Genomic DNA, 20,227 nt, shown 5'->3' with positions numbered 1-20,227 from the left:
GTGGAATTTATGTACGACAGAAATGTACTAAAAATGCAAATAAATAAATCATATGGTAAAAAACAAAAATCGCCCACCCAACTGGGTAAATCTGTGCTAATCCATGATGGGCGTAAAAAAAGCTAGCTAGCAACCGCCTCGGGTGTGTGATGACTGAAACTTTCGTGTAACAGTAAAGTCCCGCGAGAAAAAAAAAAGTAGAATATACCAGATTAAACAGGCTACCACAACAAAATCCAAAACTTGTGATTAACACATTTAAGCCCAACTTATTCTTTTAAGTGAATTTAACAAAAAAATTGGTCTCGAACCGCCACTGTTTGCTGGAACACAAACCGTGAACTCATCTCTCCGACGGTACGTGAACGCAGCGCTGCTCCCATCCTTCGTGAATGCAGCATAAACTGTTGAGGTGATCCATGGCAACAAGAGGAGCAGCAACCAACCGCCGAGCCCGTCTTTCGCTCTCTCTCCAACTCTCTCCCATTATCCCCTCCGGTCTCCGCTCCGCTCTGTCCGGTAAATGTAGCCGGAATGCTTCGGGGAGGAATTACTCCTAACGGCTGCCGCTGAGAAACGGTACCAAGGTGACCGACTGGGAGGGAGGCAGCCCGCCCGCCCGCCACCCGGAGAACCGGAGCTCCACATCAGCGCCAGGTGCCCGCACTACGACCCGCTGATAACGGACGGAAACGATGCTAGTAGCTGGTATCTTCTGGGGTTGAATCAGTAAAATTTGACCCTTTAGTTTATTATTAACGGGAAGCGGGCAAAATGAAAGCGGTTTGTGTGTCAGAAAGGCTTGATATTTTTGATTAACTCTTGCCGTGCCTCGCTGAAACACGCTGTCCCAGCTCTGTGCGTCTCTGCACCGTCTAGCCCCCCGTCCAGTTAACCATCGCTGCCCTTATCTCACTAAAGCATCATCGTGAAGATGGCGACTGGGTCGGGCTGGCAGCAGTATTACTGCCCTACCGGTCAGGGGAAATTTACTCCATCATCCACCGCCTCCTTCCAGTCCGGCGTCGCCATGGAATATACCCAGGACCTGCACCTGAGGATGAGCAAGAAGATCGCACAGCTAACCAAGGTAAGCAGAATTCTTCCACCGGACTCCATTATAATTTCCTCACATTTAACAAGAAATATTTAAATATTGAACAAAACAAATGGATGCAAGAAAATTGTGACTTCCCACTGGATTTCAGGTATATTCTAGTACATTCGGGGTTCATTATGATTAAATATAACTTTGTAAGTCAATTTGTATGAAATTAAATATGAAAGTTTCTACTTTAAGACTAACTTGCCAAAAAATTAAAAGGGAAACACTTAAATGTTCCTCATTAATTTAAAAGTTTTAATTTATTAAAACATCTTTGATCATTATTATGACCAGAGTTAGTAGTTAATTACATTTACTTGAGTAACTTAAAGTTAGAAGTATTTATCCTATGCTGTACTTTTACTTGAATCAATTTATTTTTGAAGTATGCTATGCTTGAGTAAAATGTCTGGATTTTCTACCCACCGAGTGGAAAAGCAAACATGTTTTAACACACACCTGCAGTTTTTGTTAAAGTTTCTTATTGAAAGAAACTGATTTGGGAAAATTTTCTTTTGCCCGATTATTTTTTGTTACTTGTATGAATTATTGTCATTTTGGTCCTTAAAATTCCAAAATTTTCACTTGTCTTTACATTTTTTTTCCATCTGATGTAACTTTTAAAAATCAAATGATTGATCATTTGATCAGTTACTCAGTACTTTCTACCAAATACTTTTTTACTCTTGAGTAATTTCTTAGATGTTGACTTTTTACTTTAGCTTGAGTAAAAATATGTTGAAGCAGTCCAACTCTTACTTGAGTACAGTTTTGGGTACTCTACCCACCTCTGACTATGACCTAATTTTGGTTTGACTTCTACAAGCTTTAAATAATAAATGTGCCTATTTAAAATTCCTGCCTTGTTGTAGCTGCTTCTGCACACCTGAACCCAATGAATGGGCCATTAGAAAAGCTTCTGGAGTTAATGAACTCATTTGACTCAGGTGTGCTGAGGCTGCTGCACTATGAGGACAAACACTTCTACAGGTGCAGCTCATTAATTTTGAATATCATTATAACAAAGTTAATTTAGTTCAGTAACTCTAGATTCATTACGTGTGGAGTGATACATTTAGAATGTTTTTCAGAGTTACTGCTTACGACTGAGACTTACAGCTATGAAAATCTAAATTTTAGATCACCTGGATCTTTTGTATCATTATAATTTAATACAGAAGAGTATAGTTAATGGTACTGCTTTATCCTTGCTGCTTCATTTTCATTTTGATGATATTCTGATGAATTCTCTGGAGTTTCCACCAAACACAGTGATGCTGTGATCATTAAATCAGATGTTTATACTTTTGACAGTATGGTATTTTTTCCTTCCACTTAACTTTCCATTAATAAGCTTGGATATTGTAGTTTACGTTCAGCAATAGTTTTTAGCATTGATATTTTACGGCTTAGTGGAGGCTGAGCAGCCTTCTTCATAATTGTGGGGAGTAAAGAAATATTCTTGTCTTATTATTTAAACTTTCTAAATAACACAACTCTGTTTCTAATTAGTATATTTTCACGTTTTACACCAAGTTACTAAAATAAACCAAGGTTTTGTTGATATTCTAATTTATAACGACTCAACTAGAGATGGACTGAATAGAAAAAAAAATCACACGTTTCTAATTTTTATCGTTTTGCAGTCAAACATTTCTTTTCGTCACAGTTTTCCCACTTGGAATAGTTTAAACTACTGTGGAGTTGCTATGTTAAAATCCAAAATAAAGTGAATATCCAGAGTTGCATGGAAAGCTGTGGGTATTGCTTGTGTATTAATTTCGGAGCTCGTTCTGAGGGATTTGTTTTTAGCCAGATGGCTGGGATGATCTACTTGTGGGCTTTCACTGGCATTTCAAATGGATATGAAACAATCTTTTGCCCCGAGGATCACAGCTCTCATCCGACTCTTACCAAAATGAAAACGTCTAACAAAGTGTAGCGATCGCTCTGGAAGATTCAGTCCTGCTAAGGCACGTTTGGGCCCCCAGTCTGTCATTATGGAGCCTTAAATGTTTGTCAGGTGGCTTTTCTGTGATCTAAAGCGTGTGTTAGGGAGGATCCATTGCTGACTCTCAGCATAAATCTGCTTTTTGCAGGGTTTGCAAGAGCTAGCATGTTGGAGTAGCTCCGTTACGTTAGCTTTGGTTTGTTCTTTTTGTCAACTTTTGTTTGTTTTATTTGAGCCGTTGCATGTTTTGACGATTACTCCAAACATGCAAAAATGCTGTGCAATTTTTGTCCTCAGCTTTTTTTGCTTCGGTGCCGTTGCTATGGTAACCGCGATGACAAGGCATCGTTTTTTGGAACCAGAGCAGCTAATTAGCATCTTGAAAGCTCAATTAATACCTGAACTATGAGGAGTTGAAAAGGAGGCTTCATGGATGCAAAGCAGGGGAAAAAGGAGGAAGTTCAAACCATCTCGTACATTGATTATAACGGGCAAGTGTGATCTCCCCTACTCTAACATCCTTCTAACCGTACAGACAGAAATTTAAAGAGGTGCTTACAAACGACTGATGCTACAATGGAATATAATCTCTGTTAGCATGTCATTGTTTTTGAATTGAATTATATATATATAAAAAAGTTGTTGAATTGTGTAATTTATGATTCATTTAGTTTTAGCTTTTACATTTATAACCAACTTTCCAAGCATTCAACTGTATCAAATAGTAACATAATAAAAAAACTTCTTAAAAATAAGTCAAGCTGCAAAGAAATCCTCATTTTTCAAGAATTAAAATAATTTTAAAGCAAAACTATACTTAAAGCTGCCAGCCAGAGCTTTCTGAGATCAGGGAAAATCTCTTTAGATTTAGTTTTTCATCATTATAGCAACGTATCTTGGACAGCTTTTCCTATTTTGTTAATCATTTCTTCTTTTTTCCCCCACAATTTATTCCTTCATAACTTTTATTGATTTTATTCCACACATATGAAACATGAAAATGTTCGACGTGCGTAAGAAAGCGCTGCAGATATTTTAGGAAGATTTGCTAACAATAAATGCATAGATGTGAAGGGTAGAACTTAAAATTGCCATATTTCCAGTGAAAAATAAGGGGGAAAAAGTGTGGAATAAACTCATTGCTTGGCAGTCAGAGAGAGAAAAATCGGTTGAGTAAGCTTCAGTAAGCATACAGTCTCACTCTACTGGCAACTCACTTAACTACTGAAGGTGATGCAAGCAGAATATGAAATTTACTCATTTCTAGATGGTAAATATAAACAGAAACAAACCAGATGGAAAATATAAACAGTTTCGGTCCAGTTAAAGTTTTAACAATGACTATTGTTATCCACAACAATTTCCATCATCATTTATAGGTCAAACATGAAAGATTGAACCCATTTTGGTTGAAGTTAAGGCTGCAATATACAGAGACTATGGAAAGTATTCACCCTCTTGGATGTTTTACCATTTTTATTGGTTTTACAAATCAATCATGATAAACAAAATTTGGCTTTTTTGATAAAAAAAAAAAAAAAAAGCCTCAAGTGAAAACTGATTTCTATTTCAATAAAAATATGTCACATAAAGAAGGTTTTGTACAAATGTTGTCCCACTTTAAAGTGACAGACATAATTCAACAGAGGCCCAGTCAGCTGGTGCTACGTCATCACAATGAGATGATCAAGACATGGGAGGAATATGACACGTGTAAAGTTTATTTTTAATGTTGTGGAAGATGGCTGACTTGGATTCATGTTTTGGTTCAGAAATAACAACCCAGGCTCACAGATTTCTTCAAAAAGCTCGTCTTTATGTTGTCTGCTTTAAATGTTCTGTCAGCCATTTTGTGTTTTTTCTGTTAATTTTTCAAGAATAGAGGAGTGAAGATCTGCATAAGACTTTTTCTGGAGGCATTTCCATACTACGACCCCAAAGTGTTGTTGTATGTCTTATAGGGAGTTTTCACACCTGACAGATAGCGTGGTAGAAAATGGCAACTTTAGTTACATTTTCAGGAAGAGGTCCAATTTCACTCTGCACTGTCAAATAATCCAAACCCTTTGAAAACTTGTTCCCCTCCTCGCCTGTGGTGGCGCTGCAGTAAGAACCACTGAAGGCAATGACACAAAATCCTCAGAAGAAGACCCTGAGCTCAACTTCCTTCTTCACAAAATGTAAACAAAAATGTAGTCAGCTGCTCAACCAAACACCATCTGCTAGTGCTTGTTTTTGTTGTATTTATTTACCCAGAATGCCATGCGCTGTTGTCTACTTCCTGTTTTTGGAGCAGTCTCCCGTCCGCTTGGTAATTGTCCAGCAAAATTATTGTGATAAACGATAATATTGTTATTTAGAGACCATTTTTAAGTAAAATAATGATAATGGGATGATTTTGCATGAACATATTTTCAAAGATCAATAAACTTTAAATTCTGGGGAATATTTAACTCTGGAGCTGGAAGACATTTAAAATATCTAAAATAAAAAACAAAATAACAGAAACGACAAATAAAATGGATGAATTATGAAACCTGTAAACAACTGTTCTTCAAAAAAAAAAAAAGACGATGAGACCAAAGAACCAGGCTGAAGACTTTTATCATCCAGTTTCTGATGAAAAGGGAGAAACGGTAAATAATGCCAATGTAAATTATTGAGCTCCTTTTAATTTATCATGTAATGAATTGATTTATTTACCGAGGCCTGAGTTTGTAGGTGGACCAGAGTTTGATTTGTCATTCAGATCTCCTCAAACAAACCAGACTTTCTAGAAGAACAAACTAGAGTTTGATTAAAGCGGACCAGACTGGACTGGTGTGAACACATCCATAGATCCCAGTTCATTATCGGAGTGAAAGGAGACAAAATTATCATCCTTTTAAAGCCCTTGCGACAGGACAAAATTGGCAGTTTAAAAATGGCTGACAAGAGAAAACTGAACCATAAAGTTTGTATGACGTTGTTTCTGGGAACTGGAACAACAGTAGATGGTATTTTCATGAGGCAGGCCGCACACATTCCCACCGGCGACACGTCTGCGCCTCGCCTCTCTCCTGCGCCGTGTTGAGCGAGGCCACAACAACAAAGCTGGGGAATCGGCCGGCAGCGTTCAGGCCATCTGCTGCTCACACTGACCGCTGATCTCCGCTGAGCGGGAGAGGCGTTCAGGAATAAATATCAACCTTGAAACCTCACCGATCCGCCTCCCCAACCCTCTGACATCCCAGGCTGAGAGATTTCCAGCTGCAGAGGACAAACCCACAGGGACCGAAATGTTTGGGAAATCACAACATTTTGAAGTAGCATGATGGCAATAAAGATTATGATAAAATAACTATTTATTACTCATTTTTTTGGGTAATAAATAATTTTGCCGGACGGTGAGTGCATGGTACAGCATTCCTGGCGCCACAGACACTAATGTTGTTCCTCATCTGGAATGGGTTTCTTCAGGATGCCATTATTAAAAAGTGTGATTTATATCACTGTTTTGAATTTACTGATGCTTATTGATGCAAAAAGTGGAGAAAATTGCCAATAAACATTTCTGATCACACAAATTTAACATCAGTAACAATAAATCAAAATTCTTATCATGAGAATTTTTTATGACAAATGAGTGGGCATCTTTATCTGAATGTATTGTTTTTTCAGCAGTTAGCTATTTATGTAGCTAGTCTGTGTACTCAAGTTAACGATTAATCGGGTACTTGATTAGTTGAAGATTATTTCAGTAATTGATTTATCACGATTAATCCGATTATTTGTTTATGTTTGATCTCGTATTTGGACCAACCAGCCTCCTCGTTTAATATTTCCATAAACCATTTCCTGCCTATTTTATCATCTTTTTGTCATAATTTTAAACCTCACAGCCTTACAGAAAGACGGTTTCCATCCCTGTGCTCCTGACGTATCGTCTCTATAGGCGTTTCATGCATAGGGAGTGAGTGGGTCATTGATTGCAGCGGCTCTGAACCTCATGATTTGTGATGAAGGGCCTGTTGGCCACCGCCGTTATTTAAGACTCCTCGCAGTAATCTTTAATCCCACAAAGCAGTTCTCATCGCCTTCTTGTTCAGCCTCTGTTCGGTTTTTTTTCTCTTCCTTTTGAAGGCTTTATTTTCTGAGTTTTTATTTCTGTTCGAAAAGGTTGGATTTATTGTTAAGGAGGCAGCGCAGAGGCTTTGCTGCCATGGCAACGCGTTTTATATAAATTATAGTTCAGAGCTGTTGCGTGTAGCTCTTGTCAGACCTGAGGTTTGGGAAGTCCAATGCAACATGTCTGCTTACTTCATCAAGACAATGATGTAGAAAGTAATGTGTGTGTGTGTGTGTGTGTGTGTGTGTGTGTGTGTGTGTCATCAGCAATGCCTGACTGACTTTCGTCTTCAAGTGAGTCAGAAATAGACCTCTGAGCTCTCATGTTTTTCCTGATGAAGGATTCAAAGAGACAGTCAAATACAGTTGTGTTGACTCTCTCTCTCTCTGTGTGTGTGTGTGTGTGTGTGTGTGTGTGTGTGTGTGTGTGTGTGGCATTGTTTCCTTCTTAAATAGACAACTACATTTAAATACTTTCTTTTGTTGATGTCTCAAAAATAAATAAATATTCAGATGTCGACATTTTACGTTCCATCAAGGCAACACTTTGTGACTATATTATTATTATTGATATTTAGATCTTAAATTTGATTCCCACCACTGATTTTTAACCAAATTTTATATGCATTAAAAACCAGACATTATAAATAAGGAACAAACATGTTGCTGATGTGCTGAATATTCATTATTTCATCTGTTGTTTATCAAGGCTGACAGGGAGACAGTTTTGCGTCAACTTTAATTTGTGAAAAGTCTTTGTGTGTCTTTATTTTTTTTTTCTTTTTACCAGGGCCTGTTTGGGTGCTTGAAATCCTTGAATTTCAGTGGGATGTTTTCAAGGTTGATTTATGTTTATACTCCTTGCAAGTTCTTGATATTTAAACTGACCAGCTTTGTAATAAAGTGAAATCTAACATTTGATTAAAAGCCTAAATTGGGAAATAATCAAAACACTTTCTCACTGTGAGAAGTTAAATTAGACCAAATTTATTTTGTTTTAGATTAATTTGAATCACCAAAATAATTTCTACTCGCTAAATGCCAGACAATTTGGCAAAAAAATATTCAGATTTTTCTTTTTTTACTTTCTCAAACCAATCGGGTTTATACAGCATGTTTGAGAGAGGCATTTAAAAACACGATTTAGTTTTTTACATTATCCCTGTTGTAGAATATCTTCACAAGACTTTAATAACATGAATAAATAATATCATTTAATGTAATAGTTTAAGGAAGCGCAGTAGGACATCTGTAATGGAGTAGTTCCTTTTTGCATTTATATTCATTAATTTTTCTCTTAAATGATCAAAGCTAAGTTCACACAAATCTAAAAACAAAAACAGTAATTTGATATCTAATTTATAAAACTTAAATTGACTGCATGAGATAGGAATCCGGTTCTTGGCTTTTCTACTAAAGCACCGAATCTACCGTCCTCAGTTGGCAGAAAGATGTGTGAGCTGATGCCATAATTCAGGGGTGGTAGTGCAGCGATCCGTGCAGCGAGGGGAGGGCAGGATTAGAAAGCAGATGGTCAGATCCTCACTGAGACCAGATACCCGACACACTGACTTTAATCTCTCTCTGCTATTTCTTCAACATCGTCAACAAATTATCCTTTTAAACGCTGCCACAGCTGCTAAATGACCTGTTAAATGAAGAAAAACATCCACACACTTTGGATTTTTACTCCCATTTTCCTTAAATTGGTGAATTGAAAATGTGTTTCAGAGGAAATTAAACAGATTTAGTCTCTGAAGTTTGTGTTTCGGTTTTGATGCTCTTCCATTATGAATAGTGGTGGGTAAGTTTTATCACGATATTCTGTGGTACTATTATGATAATGATAAAAGTGACGATAAGAACCATTTACTACTTAATTTTTTAGGTAATTGTATTTCTGTTACTTCATGGCAAAGTGATTATAGCCCCCAAAACACAAATACTACATTTTAAAAACATTCCTATTTGTAATGCACTTCTTTAGTCAGATAAAAAAAGTGTAATTTGTATTGACTCCATATTTTAACTGCATTTAGTTATATTTTCAAATATATTGATATTGATTGATGCTCTCATTGAACCAACAGTGAAGACGATACTAAAACTAACAGTCTTAACAATACGGACAGTTTTGGACGGTTTTAAACATTAATTGGAATTTATTGCAGCAAATCATTAATGTAACTTATTGCCACGTTAAATGATGCAATAAATGCCCACTCCTGTTTCATGAGCCTGCTGTTTCTTCAGATGTACAAATAAAACCTTTTGTTTTTATTTTTATGCCACTACACCCCAATAAACGAAACGTTTTGTAGCACAGAAGTGTTTATAAGCCTCTGTTGTTATGCTAAATGCATAAAGGTAACAGTTGTGTCATTGAATCCAAATATGTTGTTCCAGTTTGTGAACATCCTCTGTGAAACTCTGCTTTGTGCTAAATTTGATTTCAAGCCTCTGAAAAAGGATCATCGATACATTATGTAGGGATTTCTGTCCAGTTTTACTGTAAGCATTGGAGATATCCGATAACGCAGACCGCAGGTCATTCAGGGTTAGAAGAACTCGTTAAAATCTAGAGCGGCTTGGCTTGTTAAGAGTTTTGTTTTTTGAACTGTGGGTTTTGTTTAGTTTGGAATAAATATAACAGAAAATGTTCATAGTTTGCAGAGTTTATTTCTTTAGCAACTTTTTTACTGAACAGGGGCTGCACAGTGGCGCAGTTGGTAGAGCTGTTGCCTTGCAGCAAGAAGGTTCTGGGTTCGATTCCCGGCCTGGGGTCTTTCTGCATGGAGTTTGCATGTTCTCCCTGTGCATGCGTGGGTTTTCTCCGGGTACTCCGGTTTCCTCCCACAGTCCAAAAACATGACTGTCAGGTTAATTGGCCTCTCCAAATTGCCCCTAAGTGTGAGTGTGTGTGTGTGCATGGTTGTGTGTCCTGTGTGTCTCTGTGTTGCCCTGCGACAGACTGGCGACCTGTCCAGGGTGACCCCGCCTCTCGCCCGAAACGTTGGCTGGAGATGGGCACCAGCACCCCTCCCGACCCCACTGAGGGAAAAAGGGTGCAAGAAAATGGATGGATGGATTTACTGAACAGAACTGGAAACGTGAAGAAAAACATATTTATTGATTGAGCATGTTCTGGTGATGCACATCAAATATTTATTGAATTAAATTATTAAATGTTTTTGTTTGTTTGCTCCCCCCTAATACTATCCAAGGGGGGCCAACAGGACCACCCGCCTCCCTAAGAAGATCACAGCATGTAGTAATTGTATGTGTTCAGTTAATGTCATTAATTTGATCAGCCTATTTAATGCCACCAGATCACATCGTGGGTTATTTCTGTCTCTGTGAGGTCGCTGCTCTACGTTCAGATCGCTTATGAAGAGTTGACAGAAACAAGCAAAAGATGATTAAAGATGGTTATAGAAATGAAGACGTATAAATATAAGTAAATGTAGATACATTACAGCAATACCAGCTGTACTTTTAATCGCAGCAAAGTAAAACTGTTCAAGCATTTTCTCAAGTACTTCTTCAACAACTGTTGAATATATTTTGCTTGTATTAATGGCTGTTACATTGATTACAGCAGTCAATTGTTCTCCAGAGTGATTGCAGTGATTATGTTTCTGCACAGCCAGAAAAAGTCTGGGATTTAAGTGTTTTCAGGTGTGGAGAAATGATTAAGTTGATTTCCTCTCTTCCATTTGTCTAAAAGTTGTTTCCATCCATCCGTCTCTGCGCCGGCTCCCTATAATCATGTATCACTGAATGGCCTTTCAGACAATCAGGTCTTCTACTTCAAGTTCTTCTCGCTGCTCTTCTTCCTGTACAGCTACTATTGAAAAAAGGCCACTAGTGCCATCAACACCCTTAAAATAAAGAAATCACAACATTTTAAATGAGAATATTACCTCATAGCAATAAAGCAACAAATGTTCAGTACAGAAATGTGGGCTAAATCTACACTATGTTTAATACCTGCTTAAAGAATATTATTATAATTTTAATCTGACAAATAAGCCTCATGCAGGGTGTCTGCTCGTTCTTAAAACGTCTTAAATGCATATGTTTTAAGGCCTTAAAATATCTTAAATTCATTTAAAAAATGTAAATACAGGTCTTAAATTTTGTTGTATTTCTTGTATATTCTGTGTAGCTTTATATTTTTTTCTCACTGGACTTTTTGGTCAGGCAAAGGTCATTTGCAGACATCTTCGCTGCATTCTGGGAGTCGAGGCGGTTGAGGGTACCGGTAACTACTTGCTAACATGCCCTTGCTAGCTTAGCTAGATTTTTTTTATGGATAGATGCAGATGTGATGCTACGTTCATTCTGCCCAAAAAGCTCAGCACTACAGGAGGTTAAGACTGTAATGAGCATCGCAAAGTATGCGAGTTTCTTCTAAATTTCTGTCATGTTAAAGGTCTTAAATTTCTTTCATAATGGTCTTAAAAAGTCTTAAATTTGATTTGGTGAAACCTGCAGAAAGTCTGTCATAAGAATGCATATTCTGGTTTATTGAATTTGACAGTTTTAGCAGCACATTACTTCAAAATTCATTCTGAATGTGATGACTTGATCTAATTTATTTACATATTTGAAATCAGTCAGAAATCTGTACCTGAGAAATTGGCTAGTTTTAGTTTGGTAAACAGTAGAAATATAGAAAATGTCTGGTTCCTTTTATTTGCTGCTATTATGAACCGTTTTGGTTGCGATAGTTTCCAGAGTTTAGGGATGTAACAGATTGCTCCTCAAAATACTCTCCAACTCATTCAGCTTCTTAATTCCTAAAAATAGTTTTCTGGGGAAGAAGGCTCAAGAGAGAGGTGCGTGTGTGTGTCTGTGTAGGTGTGTGTGTGTTTGTGGGTGTGCGCGTGTGTGTTGGCCTACTGCTACTGCTGTGAGACGTACAGCTTATTAACCTCTGCAGGAAGCTTCATCACTTATTGTCACAACTCACTGTCAGGTTGCATTTAGATACACCCCAACACACTCGCATGCAGGACGACGGGGTCCAGCCTGGAGCTTTGTCCACAGATATAAAAACACAATCCACACACAGTGGAAGTGTGGATTTGATGAGTCACTGCTAACATTGACCTTCAAGGTTTCCCCCGCCTTTGGACAGCCGTAAACCATATTGCTTCCTCCTTTTTCTGGCCTGTTTAATTGGCTGATGCTGCAGTATTTCATGTGGGTGTTACAGGCAGGACACGGCGCTGCTCCGATGCACAGCTGGCTGTAATGCGTACCTGATTTGTCAGACAGAGCCTCCTAAGAGGCTGTCAGCGTCTTCCACCTGTCTCCGTGTCGGTAAACGCCTTCTCTGTGCTTTTTACTGTTCGTGTCTGACATGAGAGCTCACTCCAGCGTGTTGTGGGGGATTTTTACTCAACGTAGCGGAAAAGCAAAAATGAAACCCGCCTCGGTGATGATTTTGTGAGGTGTATTGACGGTGTCTGTTTCGGAAATCCATTTACTTAATCAGGCTGAATAAAATGCACAATAATAGAAGATGATGACTGAAAACAGGGGTGGGCATTAATCGTATCATTTATCGTTTCAATTAATTATGTTGTAGAAAACCAATATCTGGAAATAATATTTTTACTATTTTCTCCACTTTGTTCCACGAGAACATTAATAAATATCAGTAAATGTGAAAATATAATTACACACAGTTACTATGTGCAGCTTAGTGATGTAAATCACTCTTCTGAAGAACATTTTTAAGAGCAGTATTTGTCTTTGTTTGTATCTAAAAAAGGAGTAATAGTTCTAATAATTTTTTATCATTATCACAATAGTAACACAAAACAGCGCTGTAAATCTCCGTATCACCCACCCCTAATTGAAAAGCTGTATTTTTTCCTTCCTAAGCTATTAAAGTCTGGTGTATTGGAGAACTGTGTGAGCATTAATTCAAATTCAAAAATACTTTATTGATCCCAAAAGAAAATTAAATTGGCATGACCTTTCCTGTTTAACCCACAGTTTTCACTCCAATAGTCTCTGCCGTAGTTTTTATTTAACTGATATAGGTTCCCTTGCTGCCTTTACTGCTTTTTTCTGTATTTTAGAAATCACCAATAACACTGGGTAGCAAAAAAAAAGTAATTTTTGGAAGTTGTCTTTGTTTTTTCCAACTGAATTAAGACTATTTTGCGCCACTGAATCCAAATCAAGTCAGGTTTTTATTCTAATTTGATTTAGATAAATCCAATCTTCTGTAACGTTATAAGTTCAATTCTGTTAATATTTCTCCTCCAGAAAAGGTTTTAGAAGAAAAAAAGATGTTTTCTAACAGTGTGTTAATTAAATGTTGGTTTAAACTTAGTTTTCTGTAAACTGAATAATAAACACTGATAATGCTAAGCACATGTAAATTGAACATTAAATCTTCATCTCTTTTCTGTGTCAGTATTGAATATGACCTTCCTCGTTAATCTCAAATTCACACAGCAGGCAAATACAGCCCAGATCCGAATTTCTTCTGTTTTACAAGATTTTTTTTCCCACTGCAGTCTGAAAAAAGCCCATTTCTGATCTTTTCACCCCTGAAAAATAATCAGATTTTTAACCACTTGTGGTACTAACACTTGACATGTTGAATAGTTTTCAGAGCAGTCAGAACTGTTATGTTGCATTTTATCCTAATTTAACACGAGACGTTCATCATAACTGCACCAGAAGATGCCAGACGCGGTAAACCTGGACATAAGCAATGGCTGAGGTCAAAGATTTTCTTTGACTTTCTGAAATTGTGGAATAAGTCGGTGAAGTGAATCGCATCATAATCCCACCACTGTTGGTCCTGACTACACATTTAAACAGACGTTACCTACAAATGTTAATTCTCCATTAAAGTCCATAGTTATCTGTTGAGCTTTCTTTTTCTTGGTATAAACGACTAAGCAAAAATTAAAAAAAATAAAAAAAATAAAAATAATTAAGCACAAAGACCTGCTGCGTGAACAGAGCCTAAGTTTGTTCAAACACAGTGAGGTGTTTTAGCAGGAAATGTGTTAAAACTGGTTTTGGATGCGATGGTTAGGTTGGTTTAAATTACATTTCTGGAATGGGCCCAATATTTATGATCAGAGTCAGAAACTCTGCGATTTAAAGTAGCTTTACCCATCCTGTTGGGTATTATGCACCTCTCCTCTGCTGGTTATTAGAGAACACAGAAGGGTCGGGTCTACAGCATCAGGAAGCTGGTTTCATCCTTTTTTCCTCCAGTAGGAAGAAAAACGTAGAAGTTTCATCCCCTTTGTTCTCTGAATGTCTTGCTCTCCGCTTCCTTTGTTATAAATTGCCTCTCTGTGTTCATGGTCGTCCAGCTGTGAAGGAGGAATCTGTCTGAGCTCACTCAAGTTTTTTTGTCAGACTTGTTCAAAGTCAAGAGATATGGCGCCTTTACAATGAACAAAACATTCTCACCTTTACGTCTGGAATGGCGTAGAAAGCGTCATGGCGCCCTCACCGATCTGCGATCTGTTGAGACTCTCAGGTGATGTTAATGCGGTTTGTCCCTAGGCCTGTCACTTTTGCACTAAACAGTAATGCTGTCATTTTGAGACCATTTCAACTAATATAGTAATAATGGTGATGGCATAATAATATGTATTCTCTCTGAGATTAAAAACTTTAATGTTTAGCCAAGATTTAACACTGGCACTAGAAAACATTTGAAATATCCAAAATGGATAAACAAAACAACCTGAAACAACAAAATGGATTGTATAGTCATGAATATAAATTATTCAAATTAGACAGGGAAAACAGGCAAAAGGGACAGGTGGAAGTTTTGTTTAAAAAAAAGAGAAAAAAGTGTGAAATAAGTTTATAACTCTATAAATTAGGGTTATAATTTTTGATTTAGAAACAATGTTTATGTTTGAATGGTTCTGGGATTCTGTCCAGAGTAAAAAAAACAGAGTAAACTAAATGCACTTATATTTAAAACAATTTTATAAGGTTTCATATTGTGTCAAATTTCATGTCTTTATAAACTAAAGTACGGTTTTGCATAAGATTCTGTAACTTAAATTACCATATCTTAGTTAGTTTAGCTTCCTGGCTTTTTCTTAAATAATAAAAAAAAATCAAAGAATTACTTAAAATATATTTCTTTCATAAAAGAAATTAAACAGACTAAAATTGAGTTTTGAATATTTTGAACTGACTCTGAATTCTCAGGACTAGTAATTGCGATTCTCTATAGAATTGATTTTCTTATGCACATTTTTTTCAGCGTTTTTCGAAATGCCAGTTTTTAAATCCAATCATTTTAATTAATCATGTGATTAATTGATTTATTACTTTCTATGGCTTTCTTTGTGTCGTCACTGGTTTTTTAAGTCCGGCTTCAGATTGGTTATCTGATTTGTCACGTTTTGTTCTTTTCTTCGTCACGTGACACGTAAATCACAATAACAAGGCTACAAATAGATTTAATCAGAACTTTGCAGATGGGAACATCAGGATGCCTGGAAACCATGCAATCTGTCATTCATGACTAATGTTGACACCCATTTCTTTTCCCTCCAAACTTCTCTTTTCAGCCTCCACCTGTTCCTGAAGGTCTCTTTATTGATTTTACCACACATAAGAAATAAAAATGATCACCAAGCTAAAGATACTTAGAAATTGGGAAAAAAAATGAAGCAAATTTGAGCGTTAACAGAAACTCTAGACCTTCTTCCTGCTCCACAAACCAGGCAGTGAACTATTTAGCAGCCTTTGTCAGCTCTGAGCGACAGCCTGAATTTTTCTTAAGGCTTGAAGCTACTTCGAATTTCTGCTTTTCTTGGCAGGCAAGTATTTGGCCACCAGGGAGCCATCTTTACTTACTGGGTTCTGTTTTTCTGACGGCGCAGGCTCACCAAGCTTGTGTCAACACTCTGCTTAACAAGTGCATCATAGAAATGAGATGGCTCCAGGAGAGATTTATGAATTCATATTCACCTTTAAGCAACATCTTGAATCAAATCTATGGAAGTGCCTGGGAGGCCGGTCTACTTTTCCAAACCTGAATGTTCCTTTCTCTGTTACAGCTCTGAAATTAGCTCCAGCCTGATCAAATCTGTCCTCTCTCTTGCTTCACGTCGATACCGTGATTTATTTCCTGAAGTCAGTGAGATTCAGATAAGATTGTGTCTCTGCATTTCAAAACAAACCAACCAGACAACATTAAACCTTGCAGTGCTGCAGCAACCGAGGTAGGGAATAATATTCCAGTTTCACCAAGCATGGCCTTGTCATCTTTAGATTCATGATGTCACTGGCTTATAATCAAACCTTTCATCTTTATTTGTAAAGTGATTGTTAGTACATGTCAATCAATTTACTGTTTCAATCATTTTAAACAGTAGTTATACACTTAGGTTATGGAAGTTGATTAGATTTTTTTGTATTTATAAGAAATCTAAAACAAATTTGCAAAAATATGAGTTTTAATAATAAAACACTTTTAGTGTCATATTTTCTTTGAAGGTCTAATATAATGTCATTGATTCACTAGCACAATGCAAAAACACGATCTTACCAAGTAATGATCTAGTTTTTAATGCAAATATCTTAGTACATTTGACATGAGACAAAATTAACTTACAATTGACTTTTTAGCAAGATCTAGGAGATTCTTTTAAGAAAATAATTCCTCATCATTTTACTAATCAAAAAATCATGGATTTGAAGTTGAACTGTTAATAAGAATGGAAAAGATTTTTTTGGTGCCTTTCTATTTTTGTCAGAGACAAATGACGTATGTTCAAATAAAATTCTGCTACTGTGTTTATTTAGGCCTCTCACCATAAAAATGTTTGAATAATTGAATAAATTGTCCCAGTAATTATTGCAATAAATAATAAAACAGTTTTTAGACCATTTTCAAGGTGTGTGTGTGTGTGTGTGTGTGTGTGTGCGCGTGCGTGCGGCAAGAAAAGCATCGTTGCTCTCTCTCAAAAACCAATAAACTTTATTTTAAAGAACACCTAATACAGACAATATTTTAGATTTCCAAAGTAAAACACAACCAAAAGCAATAAATAAAATTGAAATACAAACCACACACAACCTAAACGATTAGCAAAATGGCCTTGCAAACAAAATAATCGTCAGCATGGAAACGATCATCTCACATTAGTTTATCATTTGATTAATTAATTGCAACAGACTAACATTTGCCCTCCACCTGATTGACTCCTTGGTTGTTTTTTGTACATTTTTCTGAAAATTAGGCCCCTGTTCACTCTTATTGAAGCAGGCAGACATGTTTACTTGGCTCCCCCTCACGTCCACTCCTCCTCCTCCTCCCTGTTTATCAGTCTGTCCTTTCCTCCAGCTAAAGGGCATCCAAACAGCAGCAGGCCTCGCCGTGACATCACCCACCCGGCCTCCAGTCTGTCTTCCCATTAAGATCCGATCAAACTGATCCCTGCTGCCTCAGGAGGAACTCTCCAACAATGGAAAGTGACAGCACAAACAAATTTAATGAAGAGTAATTTGAGAATGCTGTACAATTAGTGAATGAAATGCATTACTTGTAGAATCTCAAATTTTCATTAAGTAAATCAGAAAAATGTGGGATTATTGAGTTGATTGGATTGTGTTGTAAATGTTGAGCTGTGACCAATCAATAAGGCCCATTTTTCACCAGATTCTTGCCGTTTTTCTCGTTGTGTCTCACAGTGAGTTAAATGGTTCCTTAATGAACTGTTTTTGCATTGCAGACTGCAGGCATAACGGTAAAGCATCACAGAAAATACAGCATGTGGTTATTCATGTAAAAACAACACCTTAGAAGCTGTAATTAAGCAGCTCTAGGCAAGAGTTGTGCTTATTCATGCCCGTCTTATGATCACAATCAAAAATAAAAGCTGTAAACAAGAAGCAGCGCAGGATTTATAACCAGGGAGCCATTTGTTCAAGTTTAATCCTTCGGCTGATGTCTGCCTCTCTTGCCTGGAGCGTCGGACATAATAAAAGCTGAATCAAAGAATGAATTTCTTCTTCGCTGGTCTCTGAGTTTAAAAACATTTCAACAATATGCTTCACTTCCTAAGTGAAGCAGCTGCTGACGGCGCCTAAAGAGCGTCATTTAATCTGCACAAAGACATTGGCAGCATAAAACCTTTAATTTACAGTCATTCAGGGCTTCACTGAGGTGACTGAAGATGGTGGAAGGAAATACAACTTATCTGTTTGAAACAATAAAAGTACCCAATTCCTATTTCAAAACTCATGCATCACTTTTATTTTATTACACAATTACCCAAGACCTTGTTGCTGCAAGGCAGCAGTGCTACCAACCGTACAGCCAGGACAGAAAGTTTAGACAGAAGAAAAGACACAACATCATAAATACGGAAATGAAAACATCAAGGCAAGACCTAAACAAGCATTTATATTCTGCTTTGGACGCTTGGCAGCACCTGGAGGGCCTGCTGGTTCTGGACTTGATGCACGTACAAAGGAAACGCTAACAGTTAGAAATGTAATATATTTTTATGTTGTTTGTTTATAGTTGTTAGCAAGGTGGTGGGTTAGGTTGGAGGTCAGGAAAGAGCTTGGGTGATTCAGATTCTCTGGATCTGAAGTTCTGGCATTGCCTTTTGGTTCTGCAGTGTGTGTGTTTGCTGTGGTGGCGCAGGGGTTATGCACAACCCACATATGGAGGCCTTAGTCCTTGACGCAGCTGTCGCAGGTTTGATTCCCGGCCTCGGCGACCTTTGCTGCATGTCTTCCCCCTTCTCTTATTACCCTCTTTCCTGTCTATTAACTATCAAATAAAGGTCACTAGAGCCAAAAAAAAAAAATGGTTCTGCAGCAGCCTGATGTAAAAATTTCTCATGTTTTTATTCTTCCATTTGGACTTCAGCTGTTTCTAAAAATGGTTGAAGCACTTAAAACAAAAAGCATCAAGCCATTTTAATAAGTTGATGTTTTTTTGGTATCGAGAAAATGAGCATTTCAAAAACGTCACATTCGATAGGCACTGCGCCGTTACCCAGAAACCCCAGCCGAGCCCAGCCCTGTTACCTAGCAACCCAAGTTGACCATGTTTGGTCAACTGGTTTTTACTGCTGAATGTGTTGTACAATGGCTGCTGGAAAAGACGAGCGTTTTGTGGTTGACTTACCATCCAGAAACCACTTGCTCCATTCTTGTTGGTTGTGCAGGAGGCTAAACTTCTGCTTTTCAAAGATACATTTTGGGCTGTATTATTGAGTTGGGGGGCATGGCTAGCAGCAGCTTATTTGGATTTAAAGTGACGAGAGGCCCTAAAATAGCAGAAAGGAGCTCAGCATAGGCAGAACTGACCAGACTAAAATCTCTTTGTCTGAGAATTATTTTGTGTGAAAAATGTAATGAACATGTTTTGTATAGACCATAGACCTATCCTAACCTGTTCAAGGAAGCATAATAGGTCACCTTTAAGGTCCATAAGAGTTGAACTGTTACAGAAAGGGACGTCTTAAAGACCTGAGGTGCTATGATCAGTTTTTCTAACTCCCGCTTTAATAAACATCTGAATTTCTCTCTAATATCCAGATTTTCCTTACATTCTGGAGGCTAGTATACACAGTATTATTTTAGAACATGTAACTCAACTTTTGTGTTTGTTTCATTTCTCACAGTCAAAAATAGATTGCAAACACTTTCACACAGTTGAGTTATCAGTGATCAATAAAGACAAATCCAAAAGCAAACTCAGGTCTTCCCTAGCTTCAGGGCACTATGGATTCTTTTTGCCAAGTTATTTAACAGAAACGTTCCCCAGTCAGAAGGAAAAATTCATTTCAGTCTCTGTGAAACGGGTATTGCTTTTAGAAAAGTGACTCAATACAAATTCAGTTACGCTATGGATAAATTAAGTAACTAAAGCCACTTGTACGTACATGAGGTTCTCAAAAGCTACTGTGCTGAAACTTTTAAAGCCCCTTTTTGTTTTTAAAAGATGTTTTTTTTTAGTCTGATGCAATATTTTAATCTTAAGTTTTGTGATTTCATTAGCTGTGAGCTGAAAATCATAATTTAGGCTTGAA

The 20,227-nt window shown here is 37.3% G+C and overlaps 1 protein-coding gene across 3 annotated transcripts in view; it reads left to right on the top strand.

The window, feature by feature from the left end:
• The first annotated feature begins 398 nt into the window (after positions 1-398).
• The window catches only part of fam184ab (family with sequence similarity 184 member Ab), a 135,415-nt gene continuing 115,586 nt past the window's right edge, over positions 399-20,227 (top strand). The window contains exon 1 of one of the 3 annotated variants that reach the window (XM_008397242.3): positions 399-1,090. In XM_008397242.3, the coding sequence (XP_008395464.2) occupies positions 935-1,090 (156 nt within the window). In that variant the 5' untranslated portion in view covers positions 399-934. The remainder of the gene's footprint in view (positions 1,091-20,227) is intronic. The other 2 variants (XM_008397244.3, XM_008397243.3) reach the window with 2 other exon arrangements.

The sequence above is a fragment of the Poecilia reticulata genome, chromosome 21 (assembly GCF_904066995.2).
Source record: "Poecilia reticulata chromosome 21, P_reticulata-male-v2, whole genome shotgun sequence".
Taxonomy (NCBI): domain Eukaryota; kingdom Metazoa; phylum Chordata; class Actinopteri; order Cyprinodontiformes; family Poeciliidae; genus Poecilia; species Poecilia reticulata.
This window is presented reverse-complemented; position numbering and strand designations above follow the sequence as displayed.